General features: G+C 29.8%; 2 protein-coding genes and 1 pseudogene across 2 annotated transcripts; 2 read left to right on the plus strand and 1 right to left on the minus strand.

Moving 5' to 3' along the window:
* The first annotated feature begins 388 nt into the window (after positions 1-388).
* Positions 389-1,511, plus strand: LOC149059658 (uncharacterized; annotated as a pseudogene).
* A 6,438-nt stretch (positions 1,512-7,949) lies between these two features.
* LOC149059659 (uncharacterized) lies at positions 7,950-9,027 on the plus strand. The gene is made up of 2 exons (XM_089217641.1): positions 7,950-8,685; positions 8,752-9,027. Exons 1-2 carry the CDS (start codon positions 8,403-8,405, stop codon positions 8,796-8,798), a joined length of 330 nt encoding a protein of 109 aa, XP_089073767.1. The 5' UTR covers positions 7,950-8,402; the 3' UTR covers positions 8,799-9,027.
* Positions 9,028-9,268: 241 nt separating this feature from the next.
* On the minus strand, positions 9,269-15,600 carry LOC149059660 (uncharacterized). Its single transcript, XM_089218136.1, has 7 exons — positions 15,151-15,600; positions 11,653-12,091; positions 11,425-11,574; positions 11,044-11,166; positions 10,336-10,586; positions 10,054-10,216; positions 9,269-9,282 (listed from the first exon to the last, which is right to left on the minus strand). Exons 2-7 carry the CDS (start codon positions 12,086-12,088, stop codon positions 9,269-9,271), a joined length of 1,137 nt encoding a protein of 378 aa, XP_089074262.1. The 5' UTR covers positions 12,089-12,091; positions 15,151-15,600.
* Between the last annotated feature and the right edge of the window lie 417 nt (positions 15,601-16,017).

Below are 16,017 nucleotides of genomic sequence, written 5' to 3' on the forward strand. Positions count from 1 at the left end.
ATGTAGAACTTAGTATAGTCGTTAGGCTTGTCCTCAACATCGCCGCTATACATAAGTTCATTCCAATTTTTATTACTAATTTCTCGAGCAGATACTTTACGTTCTGTCCTCAAATTTATATAATTTTATATTTTACTTTAATAAAATACTTAATATTTTCAACGTTGTGTAACTTGTAACTCTATCACCGTCTCCTTTGAAAAACCTGATTGTCAATCCAACGTCGCTGAACTCAAATAATAGGCGTTAGTGAGGGATCACTACACGTTTTTGGTGTCAGGTGTGGGGTCACCTGAAAGAAGTATTTTGGTATCCAACCCAGAATCAAGTACATCAGCGGACCTCGAGTTCAACCACGTCATCGATCCACGCATCAGGAATAGGAACGGACAAAGCAAGTACATCAACGACGAGCCTAGCGGAGCATCAACGGCAAGCCAGCAGAGCAGTCATCAGCACGCAGGACAATTTTTAGGACCAGACAGCATCATGAGCATTTTGTAAGTTGTCAGTTAGAACAATTATTTAGTATATGTCTGAGAGTCCGAATAGGTGTTGGGAAATAACTAAATACAACCCACAAACTTTACGTACAACCATAATGAGTGTAAACATAGGACTTGAATCTGCTTTACGCATGGTTCCGACTTTTAACGGGGGTTCCGAAGCAGACTTATCTTCATATATAACAAAATGTAACTATATAATGAATAACGTTAGCGAAACCATTAGACCTATGATATTTGAAAACATACTAGCACAATTAGGAGGGGACGCATACCAAGCGGTACGCTATCGCGAGTTCACGGAATGGACAGCGCTTAAAAACCACCTCCACACAGTATTTGGGGCAACACACTCAGTTAATTTTTTGCAATCACAATTAAGCAATATAAAACAACGTTTCGGTGATGACGTCCGAACTTTCGCCGGATGTACGGAAAAATGTTACCACGAATTGGTAAGCGCGTTAACTATAGGACTAGATCATAACGCTGCAACGGCAGTGGCTAACTCGCATAAAACGGGGGCACTAGCTGCATTTATTAACGGGGCACAACCCGAAATTAGGGCACTACTACGAGCTCGAGATGTTAACACTCTTGAAAAAGCAATTACAATCGCTATCGAAGAAGAGCAGGATTTACAACAATTAAACCGAAGATTTAATAATAATAAAAATCACGGGAAAAATAACACGAATAAAAAAAATATTAAATGCAATAAATGTAATAAAATGGGACATTATGCAAACGAGTGCCGTAATAACGTAAGCACATCGGTCAGTACAGGTTTTAGAAATCCCATAAATTATCGCGACGAAAAACCCGTTGTTATAAAGAAAGAATATCAAGGACAGGTTAGATTCTGCGCGTACTGTAAAAAGACTAATCACAATATTAAAGACTGTAGGAAACGTATGTACAATGAAAAAAATAAAACTAATGGTCAGGGGAACGAAAGTGAAAGTCCCACTACCAGTTACTCAAACCGTACCGTTAACGAAATAAACCAAAACAACGTTAGAATTGTCACTAACTTTGAGGAGGAGCACATAGTATGTAGCTCGCATAATTTTAATCCGCATAATATAAAATTATTAATTGACTCAGGCGCGGAAATGAACCTCATAAAAATCACAGCATTAAACGGACAGGTTATTGTTAACGAGCAGGAAAAATGCACTATCAAAGGTATTAACGAGATACCTATATTTACGATAGGAACCATAGTTACGACTATGCAGATTAATGATGTAGACGTCCTTGTAAAATTCGACGTCGTATTCGGCGATTTTCCTATAACCGAATCCGGTATAATCGGACGTAACTTCTTGAAACAAAATAAGGTCATTATGGACTACAGTCAGAATATTTTAACGATACCCGAACAAACCAGTCTTAAAGAGATTATAATACCGCCGGGTAGTAACTGTGTACTATTAATACAAAACGACGATAAAATTAAACACGACGCGATAACTATAAAAAAAACAAGACGTAAACGAAAACGTTATTATTGCTAATAGCATTAGCCCAGTAAATGATAATACTATAATAAGTAACATTATTAATATTTCTGAAGAACCTTTCGTTATCGACGAACTAACCACACAACATATTGATTGGGAGCCATACCACGAGACAGTACTTAAAGCATCTTTCGTAAATGATAAACAAACTGATCGTATAACAAAATTAAAAAGTGAAATTAAAACGGACGATTTAAATAAAGAGGAACGTGAAAATATTTTACAACTCTGTTGTGATTACGCGGATTTATTTTACTTACCGGGTGACTATTTAAGCGCTACCGATGTCGTAACGCATACGATAAACACGCCGCGATGCACAAAACCAATTAATATACGACCGTACCGTTTACCTTGGGCTTATCAGGAGGAAATCGAAAAACAAATCAAAGAAATGAAACATAACAATATAATACGCGATTCTAAATCACCTTTTAATTTTCCATTAGTAGTAGTAGTAAAGAAAAAAACTTAGACTCGACAGGGAAACCTAAATTACGGATTTGCGTAGACTTTCGGAAACTTAACGAAGTAACGGAAAACGAAGCATATGGCCTTCCTAACTTGCTCGAAATACTCGAATCGTTAGGAACATCTAAATATTTTAGCACTCTCGATCTAGCCTCGGGATACCACCAAATTAAAATAAATCCAGCCGACGTGCATAAAACGGCCTTCTCTACAAAATCAGGGCATTACGAATATTTGCGTATGCCATTTGGCTTAAGTTCAGCACCAGCTACATTTACACGCGCGATGAAATCTGTTCTCATGGGTCTCGAAGAAATGTGTACCGCCTATCTCGATGATATCGTAGTACACGGGTCTAGCTTAGTTGACCATCAGAAAAAACTCGAACACGTTTTTAATCGACTGCGTGTACATAAACTTAAGTTACAGCCTCAAAAGTGTTCTTTCTTACGAAAGGAAGTTATCTATTTGGGACACGTAATTAATGAAAACGGGGTATCACCAGATCCAAACAAACTTAAATGTATTCGAGATTATCCTAGACTTAAAAATGCTAAAGAAATTAAATCATTTTTAGGCTTACTAAATTACTATAGACGTTTTGTCGATAATTTTGCAAAAATAGCAAAACCACTAACTCACTTACTTAAAAAAGACGTACCATTTGTATGGACTGATAATTGCGAACATAGTTTTATGGAACTAAAAAAAGCTTTAATGAGCCCACCATTACTAGTCTATCCAGATTGGGAAGCAGGGAAGTTCAATTTGTGCACCGACGCTTCGCAATATGCAATTGGGGCCGTATTATCTCAAGGTGATGTGCCTAAGGACCAACCCATAGCATACGCGAGTAGGACACTTAATAAAGCGGAAACTAACTATAGTGTTGTTCAAAAGGAATTATTAGCCATCGTGTGGGCCGTGAAATATTTCAGACCATATTTATATGGTCGACATTTTAATATAGTAACCGATCATCGACCACTAACCTACTTGTTCGGTATTAAGGACGCGTCCTCGCAATTAATGCGTTGGCGTTTGCAACTAGCCGATTACGATTATACTATAACTTATAGAGCTGGTCCGGACCATTCGAATGCAGACTGTTTATCGCGCATACGAGTAGTGCAGACCAGTTCAACAGAATCGAACACGGATTATAACGAGTTTCAAAACGCGGAAAATAAACCGATCTTTAATTCGAAAATTTTAGAAATCGAAGACGACCTCCACAAGGTCGTTAACCAAGAGAACATAGTTGTTACACTACCGCGAGATAAAGTAATAACACACCCGACCATACGCGAAATTATTAACCACATAAACATTAATGAAATAGAGTTCACTAACGAGAACCGGTTTTATAAACACACAAACGGGTCACACTTTATAATTTTTTATAACATTATACCACACCATTCGGCACCACTTGTTGCCGAAGAGATCTACCAGGCAATTAAAAACATAAAAGATTATTGCATTGATAATAAAATCGAATCCTTTTCTACACTAAAATTAGACGGAGCTACGTCATTGACCAGTTATTCTAGAATTCGAACGATGTTCCGATATATATTCAAATCCACAAACATCGTAGTTAAAATTTATACTGGGGGACAGCTTACTGAGGAGGAGAAACAACAAGTTATATACGAAAACCACAACTCACCGTTAGGAGGACATTCGGGTGTATCACGTACCAATAAACGACTCAAGGTTAACCACAATTGGCGTAATATGAAAAAAGACGTAAAATTGTACATTAAAAATTGCGAACTATGCCAAAAGAATAAATCGCATAAAAAGACAAAACAACCAATGCTGATAACCAGTACGGTCACTAAACCTTTCGAACGAATTTGCCTTGACATCGTAGGGCCACTACCACAAACACTAATGGGAAACTCTTACATTTTAACATTGCAAGACGAGTTATCTCGTTACGCCATGGCCATTGCTTTTTCATCCACTGACGCATCCACGGTAGCACAAGCATTCGTAGAATGCTATGTCTGCACATTTGGCATTCCTAAATCAATTTTGACAGATTGCGGTACAAACTTCCTTTCCAACATGTTCAAAAACATGTGCAAACTACTTGATATTAAAAAAGTACAAACAACCGCATGGCATCCACAAACAAACGGGTTTTTGGAACGTAGCCACAAAACATTAAAAACATATCTTAGAAGTTTCGTAGACAAGGACAATAATTGGGACAAACTGTTATGCTACGCTATGTTTTGTTATAACACAACTACCCATACTTCTACAAATTTCACACCATATGAGTTAGTTTTCGGGACCAAACCTAATATTCCTTCTGCACTTAATAAAGAACCAGAACCACAATATAACTATGACGATTATGTTTTCGATCTCCGACGAGTTATACAGGAAGCACATAAAATCGCTAGGGACAATTTGATAAAAAAGAAGGAACAAAATAAAAATTATTACGATACTACTATAAATGTTATCGATCTCCATGTAGGTGACAAAGTCCTCATTAAAGAGCATAACAAGAAGAACCCACTCGATTTAAATTGGCAAGGACCGTATGAAATAATTTTGGTACACGACAACGAAAATATAACAATACAAAAAGGTCGTTGCGAATATAGACTTCATATAAATAACGTTAAGCGCTATCATGAAAATGATAACGACCGCCAATAAAAGAATTACCACTATTACGTTATATCTTAAGTAAATATATATATATTCATTTTTTTTTCTCTTTTCCTTTATTTCTAGTATGAAACAGCAAACTTTCATGAGAGAACTTAGCACAATAATAGGGAGACAACAACAACATAACATTATTGACTTATATTCCGACGCAATACCAAATTGCTTACTAATTCACATTGACACAGCCAATAAAAATTTACTCCAACCATATTCCACAGGGGAAATCGCAACTATTACGCGTGCTATCAACCACTTTTCGCATGACATGACAAACGTACAGAGGCCATTACGCAAACCCTTGTGTCTCTATTTAAAAGAATTTATTGACACTACCGAAGAACCAGCGGACATACTAGACTATATGAGATTAACCTTCTTATAAAACACATTTATAACACAATTTTATCCTTCTTAATTTTGTATTTTTTTTTTATTATTACTAATCATATATCTACAATTTTAGCAATCGACACAAATACGTTATAGTGGATTTTGAATTCACTAACCTGGGACGAAATAACATCATACTTATTTCGGGAGCCTTTATGGGCCAACACCCAGTCAACTGCCTTACCAAGTTGGAAGGTCGCGCGTTGGTTCTAAACCAGGATCGACCTGTGTCGAATGACGAATGGAAAAAATGGTTCAGCACCTAGTCAATATATTTAAAGATAAACCAAATACTTTATTACCCGTGTTAGCGCAAATCTACGACTCCGACCATACCACCCGACCAAATCTAACGACTATACAAATTCAGAACTTACTAAAATATTACGAAACTATAATATTATGGGAGGGGAGTACGGATATTAAAATCCTACAACAACTCGGAATAATTAAACCAACCTTCACGCTAAGGGGTTGGGACGTAGATATGAACGGGAAACTTTATTTGCAATTAATTAAGTGTAACACTAAACAAATCATCACATCCATGCTGCTAGGGTCTTTCAACAAACAAGGGCGAGCCCTCAAATTGCAGGAAGCGCACCAACTCGTTTGCCAATGTAGACATGACTCGCGCGAACCACACAACCCACTAACTGATGTCCTTTGGACACGTTGTCTTTTTACACAACTATATAACAAAGCCCCAAACATTATAGATAGGGCGCGACAAGATGAATAGATAAGAATAATATAAATATATATATATAAATAATATAATTAATAAATAAATAAATAAATAAGTAATTAAATAAAAATAAAGAATATATAAGTACATATGCGTATTATTAGATTTAAGTGTTAAAACACATAATATTGGGAAGAAGGGAATCATTTAATTTTATCATTTTTTTTTTATATATAAGGTTTGGGTATAATGATAATTTTATTTTAAGTATGACTAATGAACTGAAAACATTTCCAGACTTATACTACTAACAATACCATTTACGTCAGGAACTTTACGATTCACCGACGAACATTTAAACCAACATTCCGGTATCTACCCAAGTAACACGTGGATGTTAATAAAATATTAATAGAATATTCACTAAGAATATATGCAATATGTAAAGAATATTCTTCATTCACATAAAGATCTTCTATGAATATGCATATATTAGGAAAAAATTGCAAAATGAGTCTACTATAGATAGTCCATGAATATTCGGTCTCATTGAATCAACTATAAATAGTCTTATAGGAATATTCATATAGTAATTTGAATTATTTATAGAATATTCTTTGGGTATTTAAAATTAAATAATATATGAATAACTCATAATTATTCCTATACATGATTACCAAAATACTACTTGATGATGAATATCATATTCTATTAATAATAAAACTCATATCCATTGGTTGTGAATATATTAATTGATTTTAGATTATATATAGAGATATATAATATATATACATATATTTTTATATTTTTTTTATGATATTTGCATACAATATATATATATGGACTAACTTATTATTTATAAATCTTGCATTTAAATGCAATATTTAAGACTATCTTACTAAAAAAAAATAAACCAAAATCAACTTTGAAACACTCATATATTTCATATTCTGTGTAAAAAGAAAAAAAAAATAGTTAATATTAAATAGTAGTAAGAACACATTTTTATGTTTAAATTAATTAATATTAACATTTAAAACGATAGTCTTATTTGCTCTTTCCCCTGCTTTGGTTAGCCAAATACTTGCTACAGATTCAATTTCTTTAATTGTTTTTTCTGAATTATTGTGAGATGAATGAACAGCTTCTAAAACAATTACATACTATATAATTAGAACATATATATTAAATGAATACCAAACTGTATAGTGTATATGCATAGTATAGATGATCAATAAAAAAGATGATCAATTTATTTTCATTTATAGGAGGGGCTTGGAAAATGTACAAAAGGGGCGTAGAATAGAAGAGGATCGGACCCACTTATTATATAAATAGCGGACACTATCATATTATTTATTGATTAATTATAAGTAGGGCTCGGAACTTATTGAATTTGCATATTTTTATTGAATAGTCCAATAAGTTGCCAAGTAAGACAGAAATTTGTTTCAAGTTGTAACGAATTTAAATACATCAAATAAAAATTGCATATTTTTGCATATTTTGTGGTTTTAATGAAAACATGCATTTTTTCACAATAAATATATTTTTTTGCATATAACATGCTATATTTTAAGTACGACTTGAATATTTCTTATAATAGTTAATAAGAGTTTTCTGTGCACTATCGAAATCAATTATTAATTATTAAAAACTATACACATTACTTGTTTGGCCCATGCATTTCATAGGATCGCGGAAACTGTACGAGCAGGATATCCGAAAGTTGACAAACTTATCGCAAACGTGAAAAAGGTTTTCAGTAAAGCACCTTCTCGCATTCAATATTTTAAATCAATAGCTCCATCTCTATCCCTACCACCTGAACCAATTTTGACAAGATGGGGTACTTGGATAAAGGCCGCCAATTACTACTGTGAACATTTTGAGCAAATAAAATTAATCGTAAATTCTTTTGATGACAACGATGCAGTATCAATAAAAAATTCAAAAAAGTGTCTTTCTGATCAAAATATTGAAGCCCAACTTATATTTATTAAATCAAATTTTGAATTTTTACCCGATTTAATTACATGACTTGAAAAACAAGAAATTCCACTGGTAGATTCCATTTCTATTGTCGAAGAAGCAAAAGAAAAATTAATTAAAATTAATGGAGAAATGGGGAAAACAATTAAAATTAAGATTGAGTCTGTTTTATCAAAAAATAAAGGCTATCAAGCAGTTTTAAAAATATCAGAGATTTTAAATGGAAAAGAAGACACAGATAGATTACCCGAAGATTGGAGTTTAAATGATCTCACATGTATGAAAAACTGTCCAATAACATCAGTTGACGTTGAACGTTCGTTTTCCGCGTACAAAAATTTACTCACTTCCAATCGACAATCGTTCAAATTCGAAAATATCAAAAAATCTTTAATTGTTCAATGCAATTTCCAAGGTAAAATAATATACAACACTAAACAGTAAAAATAGGTACTTAAAGAACATTGTTTTAATTTTTCAGAGCCAGAAAACTCAAGAAAAAATGTTTCCGAAGAAAACTCAAACTGAAACTTTTGACTATGTTTAGTGTATAAACGTATGAATACTAATTTTTATTCACATTTGTATTATTTATATTATTAATTACTATTTATTAAATTACATTTAAAATAAAAATAATAATTTAATTACATATTTCAGTGCATATTTGAGTGCATTAAATTTTTTTGTGCATATTTTCGTGCATTTTTGGTAATATTTTAATGCATTTTTGCATGCATATTTTCATGATTTTCAATGCAACAACTTCCGAGCCCTAATTATAAGGTATTAGCTTGTTGTCACTGCTGCAGTGAACAAAAAATCATTTGATATTAATATAACACTAATATATCCTCAAGTAAAGTAAAAAATATCCCAGTAATATAAAAGTAAAAATCTGCACTCTTGAATTATGCAAAAAAAAAAAATAAACTATACAGTAAAATTTTAGGATAAAATATATGCAACTAATTGCAAAATTATTATTGGTCTATTAATCAAAAACTAGCAACTGTGAATCAAATTTTTAAGGATACAAATACATTTTATAAATTCATCGTTGCCAATAATTGATAATGTTAAAACATGTTAATGATAACTATTTAATAAATTAAGAAAAAAATATCACCATGAATTTTTAATGCCAATAATAGTAATCGCAATCCCTAAAATTGTGTCAAAGTATGAAATTTGAAAGTGTGTTTAAATTACTATATCACAATTTTATTTTATTGAACCTTCAAGTTTGTTAAATAGGTTCTATTTTTTTTTAATTTAAAAAAAAATGCAATTTGGATTCAATCTAAAAATCATTTATTGATGTATGGTATTAACATTAAAGAAATTGACTGTAAATTTATATTTTAATTAATAATTCATGCTATATATGGTTTTTTATAGTAACTTCAACTAATTCTTATAAACATATTATTGAAATTGTAGTTATTAATGTTGTACTATTAATTTGAGTAAATTAATATATAAATTAATTAATAATAATTTAATTTTGTTCACAGTAATGAAATAATATATTTATACATATTATTATTTAATTTATATTATGTGTTATTGGCTGAAGAAATATAATTGGTGCTAGTTTTTATAGCATTGATTTCTTATTTAGATTAATTTGATTTAAGACTATTTGTGTGGAATGAACATTTGGATATTTTAAGGGCTGAGTAGCAATCAATAAAATGACAGATTAAATTGAATTATGTATTTTGAAAATAAGTAAATAAATAATAAATTTGTTATTTATATTTAAAAAGATCATATTTACTTGTGAGTAATGATGCCAAAATAGTTTTGTTAAATGGTAGTTTATTGTTCTTATGCCCAGTATAACTAAATGATTTAGCATAATTATCAGTTATCAATTTTCTTAAGATGCGCCTGACCAACTCTTTGAAAGATGATCCTCCAATCAATGCTAAAGTTTTAACCTAAACATTTAATGAATCATATTTTAAAGACATATTTGATATGATACTTAATATATTGTAATATTAAGATTTACAAGTATAACAAATATATATATATGTCATGTATTAACATAACTTACAATTTGATCATAGAGTGAAGAATTATTATTCAAGTCGTTAGTTATTTCATTTAGTGAATTCTCATCAGATACAGGAAATTTAGAAAAAACATTTTCTACTTCAGGGCGGCCATTTATTGATGTTTCATCTAGAGGTTTCAACTTATCTTTGAGGTCGTTAACCATAACCATTATGACATTGAGATACTTTGTATGTTCCTCAGATCTGGCATTCAGAGTAACAAGCTGTCTCATGACTTGCCTTTGGAATTCTGTTAGGATTTAATATTATTAAAAAATTTTTTAATATCAATAATATATAGTTAAATATAAGTTAGGTATTATTATACCTATTTAATAAATTATATAATAAATATATATTAATATCAACAAATGTCTCCCGAACAATTTATTATTAGGACAATTATAGTGGTTATTTTCTTAGGAAAATAAACTATGAAATATAAACATATTTTGAAATGAAAAAGTAAGACATGTATAAATATTCTATAGAACAATGAAAAATATTAAAAATCCAAGTGATTGTTAAAAACTAGAATTGTATAAAATGAGCATTATTTATTAATAGTAAACTATTAATCAGCTTGATAATATGATAATAAAGGTATTTTACCTATATTGAAATTAAACTAAATATACATTTCTCATACGTAAGTCCAAAAACTTTGTATTAAATTTTTTTAAATAAATTATATGTTTTGTTTGTACCTGAATCACTACAGTTATTTGTAGTTGATAATGATGAATTGATTAGAGCAGCTTCTTTGTTTACTTCAGCCGGTAATTCGAGAAGTAAGTTAGAAGATTTTTCCAAATCTGCAGAGTTGTTTTCTGTAAACCATAAATAAATGAATATCATTTAATTATTTAATTAGTTATGAATTAAATAAAAGTATAATAATTTATACATAGGTAGTTAATTTAAAGTTTAAAATATTCAGTGTCCTTTGATATGATTTAACCAAAATATGTAATAATTAATTTACTTTCAAACCATTATAGGTACCTATATAATATGTATAATAATTAATAGGTGTATTTTAAAATTAATTTTAATGTATAAATTATTATATAAAGCACAAAACTTACCTAAGGATTGTTGTAAATCAGACTTATTTAATCCTTCTTCAAAAACATTATAGTCATCATCAATTAGTAATATATTATTAGTAATTTCATCTTCATCACAATAATTAATTTCATCTGTGTTGTTTTTTTCTTCTACGATTGTTTCTAAATCTAAATGAAATAAACAGATAATAGAATAAAAACATTGTTTAGGAGAACATTACATTCAGATATCAATATAAAACATACTTGGACATTTTGGATATGGTGGTACATCATAAGATGTAGGCTGTTCTTCATCACTACTTTCATCATTACCCTGCAGTGTATGTTTTTTATTCAATACATTGTTATTGTTTGCATTTGTACGTTTACGATTTTTGAAAATAGTTGAGAATTTTGGTGTGTCAGATTCTGAAGAAGTTTCCGCAAGAGTTTTGTTAGCAAATTTAGAGGCTTCATTATAATTTGAAAACATTCTTGTACAAATCACTTTAATGGCATATGAAGACCAATCATTATTTGGAGTTAATCTATTTTTAATTGCTGCTTGCATCTTTATTAAGCCAATATGTGAAGGCCATAGACATGTATCAAAATTTATCATCCAATTATTTGGAATAACTTCGATAGTATTTTTTTCATGAATAAATTTAACGACATACCACCCACAAACTGCAGACATGATCTATAATCAATATAAAATTTATATTATATATATATATATATATATATAAAGTGAATGCTTTTATAATGTATTAAATAACTAAACACATATTTGTAGACAGCTTGCATAATAATATAGTAATGAAAATAAATAAAATATAGTATGATAATTATCGAACAGATATTGAACAGTTCAATAGGTATATTTACAAATAAAATTGTTAAGTAAAAACTAAAAATGTGAAAGAAAAAATTAAATAAGATTTTAAATAATATCAATTTTCAATATGTAGTAATGGTATAACTACAAAACTTCTGTCATAGGGCAAACGTATTAATTTTTGATAGACATCTGATAATGGCCAATGTGAATAACTTTTGCTTAACTCATTAACAACATGAATTCCAAATATTGATGAAGAACAAGGTTTTGTGTAAAAGTCAGATATATTATTATATTTCAAACCAATAATAACCACTTCATTCGATGTCCGGCAATAGGCAAAGTTTTTAATTTCAATAATAGTGCCACATTTTAGTTTGCAACACGAATCTTGCAATTTTAAACAAAGTTTAAAGTTAGAAAAAGTTACTTGTTTGTACTGAGGGTCAGTAGTATCATTAATTAAAATGCCATTATTATATATTTTTTCTAATTTAAAACTATTAGGCTGAATTTTAACTGTAGGTGATATCTGTAGTAAAGATCTTTCTTCTGAAAACCGTCGTACTATTTGTGATAAAACATTGTTGTGTGCTCTTAAAAGTTTTTTTATTTTCTGTAGGTAATTTTCAGAAGAAAAATTACTAAATAAGTTTAAATTTCCGTACTTTCTGGCATCGTCAGTCAAATGTAGTAAATTATGAAAATTGTGAGATAAAATTTGAGGACCATAAATTAATTTAGAAGAAACAACAAAATGCCTTAGTAACTCTTCAGCATAGTCAGTCATAGTTGGCAATAAGGTATCAGACAACAATATACGGATTGCAGCATGTAATGTTAAGAAATGATCATATTTCTGTTCATTTAAATTGTTTTTTAAAACAATTATACCAGTATACAACAGGAATTGTCTAAATTCTGTGGCTTTATACCGTTTAGCCTCTTTAATTGGTCTTGGTTTTCTTGCGAATTCGAGAGGAATATATTTAACTAATTGTAACAACGAATCAGATATGATCCCCACAATCCTTGATAGTAATTTATGAGGGGGGCGCCCAAAACACCAAGTGTTAACTAGCAATTTCTTAACCACTCCTAGACATATTAAGTGCATATAATCTAGTGGGACTTCAGTAACTAAACCTAAATTAGGAATTCGCTGAAGGATAGTAGGACCAGTATGGTGTTCTGGATCTGATTGATTTAAAAAATCTTCATCAGTTCTTTTAATAAAATCAATATCAGGGAAAATAACATGATCCAGGTATTCTCCTTCTTGAGTACATTTGGAACATGACGAGTACCCACTATGTCCTTTGATTTTTAAAACACTTGCTTTAGCAACAGCATCAAACAATAACATGACAATTTTAAAATTAAAATGTCTAGTGCCTATATGTATACCATTTAATGTTAAATTAACAGCTTCATTAACAAACTCTTCTAAAAAGTTATTAAAATCAGATGGTTTATCGTAGCCATGGTAGATGCCTACACAAAAAATATTTGAAGAAAATAATAAGTTATTGGTATTAGTTATCAAACATAAAATTGGATAAACTTGACTTAATGATGAGTCACTTAGGGGTAAACCATCAATATTAATTCCAACGTTAATAACACTCATATTGCACAAATCAATTTTTTCAAGCATACTGATAATACCATTTTCTAAACCAAAATGGTAGTATTTTCCTGGATTTATGTCTCTCAAAACAGTTTTTCTTTGTGTATTTAAAAATGACCTTGGGCATTTGGGTAAATTTTGTAAGCTAGGTATTTGTCTTTGAATTAATAGAAGTTCACCCAAAGCAACATGAGTAATTTTATTCTTAATTGCCCATGCTCGTAATTGATCAGGAATAGAAATAATTGTTGAGTTCTCTAACTCACTGCTGTCCTTATTTACAACATTGTCAGGTAAACTTGAGGGTAAACTGGAGGTTTGAACAGATGAAATTGTTGGTAATATTAAAGAATCATTTTCTGTTTCATATAATTGTGGACAAGGTATACTTGTGACATTATTATTGCATAACGCATTTGATATTTCAGTAGCAGAATTAGGCTCACACTGGACAACTGAACTAGGATTCTTGAAAGTAACTGTTGATGTTGCATTATTCTTTCTCAAATTATCCAAATTTTGAAGTTCATGCCTCACATTTTTATTAAATTGAGATTTTGATGTCAAACGTATCTTTTTATTGTAATCCATTTTAATGCTACCAAACAAATGCTAATAAAATACCTACCTATGTTACTGAATTTGAATTCTTAGGGCCAGTCTACGAGGATAAAGTCTATGTAGATAAGATAGAAAGACTTTATACTGTATATCTATATAATAAGATAAAAAGAAGTTAGAAATACAAATCTATGATAAATTATAAAATTACACAATTTGTGTTAGACATCTAATTTTATATCACATGTGCATGTTTCTGATCTTATAAAGTAGTTACTAACCAAAATTTAAATATAAATATAATTTGAAGTCACTTATTGATACGAGTATATAACTATTTAGTATTTTAATAAAAACTTATTAAAACCATGGATTATGAGTCAAATAAAATATGTTAAGTGTATAAGGTGCAAACCGTATCTACTATTAAATGTAACTTATAATGGGACTATACCTATTATATACTTATAATTAATTTTTACAGACAACATATTAAAATATAAAGTTAATATATTGTTATTAATGTTCACTATGTAATTTTGACTAAAACAATAACATACCTAGTAGAGATTATACAAAACATAACATGATATTTTTTTTTTAGTAAGTCAATTAATAAATATAGCTGTAAACCAAAGCAAAATACTATTTTATATTTTTATGATTACTGCAGTATAATAAATAGGTATAGTCGCATAGATCTAAAATATTAAAAATAAAAACTTACCAGTATTAGGAATACCTATACCTAGGTATTTCACGTTGACGAATATCAATAGATTCAAATAAACAATTAATTAAACGACTTTTGAATGCCAATTGAAATTAACACATGACTTCGAGCATGACTTACTATATATTAAAATACAAAATATTGTATACAACTTGAAAATATGGAAATAACAAAATCGCTAAACGTCGCGCACCATCATATAATAATTATAAATTGTGCAAATAAAATTTAAAAAGTTAAGTGATGAGTGGTTATGATACCAATAGATTCAAATAAACAACAAATTAAACAACTTTCGAATGCCAATTGAAATTAACACATGACTACTTAATATTTAATACAAAATGTTGTATACAACTTGAAAATAACAAAATCGCTAAACGTCGCGCACCATGCATATATAATAATAAATAGTGCTAATAAAACTTAAAAAGTTAAAAGTGATGAGTGGTTATGACATTGATACACACACACACCACCATGTATACGCATTACGCAATAGTGCACATATAATTATACATATTATTATAGATATTAACGCATGGGGAATTCCAGGACGTTTATTTTATCAGTAAGTTGTTTCTATCTTCATTTCAGATTATTCATAGGATGTTCATAATCAAATTTTGAAAAAATCATTATAACTTAAACGTATATAATATTATCGTCTTATAAAATGAATATTCATAATATAAACTTTATATCTTTTGTATTTATATATATTATATATAATATATTTTCTGCATAACATTCATATAACAGGACATATCATTCCTTATGAATGTTCTTTCTAGATTGTTCATAGAGTGTTCTAAATAAAATTATAAAAACATAATTATGTATATAATATTATAGAAAGAA

The sequence above is a fragment of the Diuraphis noxia genome, unplaced genomic scaffold (genome assembly GCF_037042655.1).
Source record: "Diuraphis noxia isolate RWA-SAM2 unplaced genomic scaffold, SU_Dnox_SAM2 contig0001, whole genome shotgun sequence".
Taxonomy (NCBI): Eukaryota; Metazoa; Arthropoda; class Insecta; order Hemiptera; family Aphididae; genus Diuraphis; species Diuraphis noxia.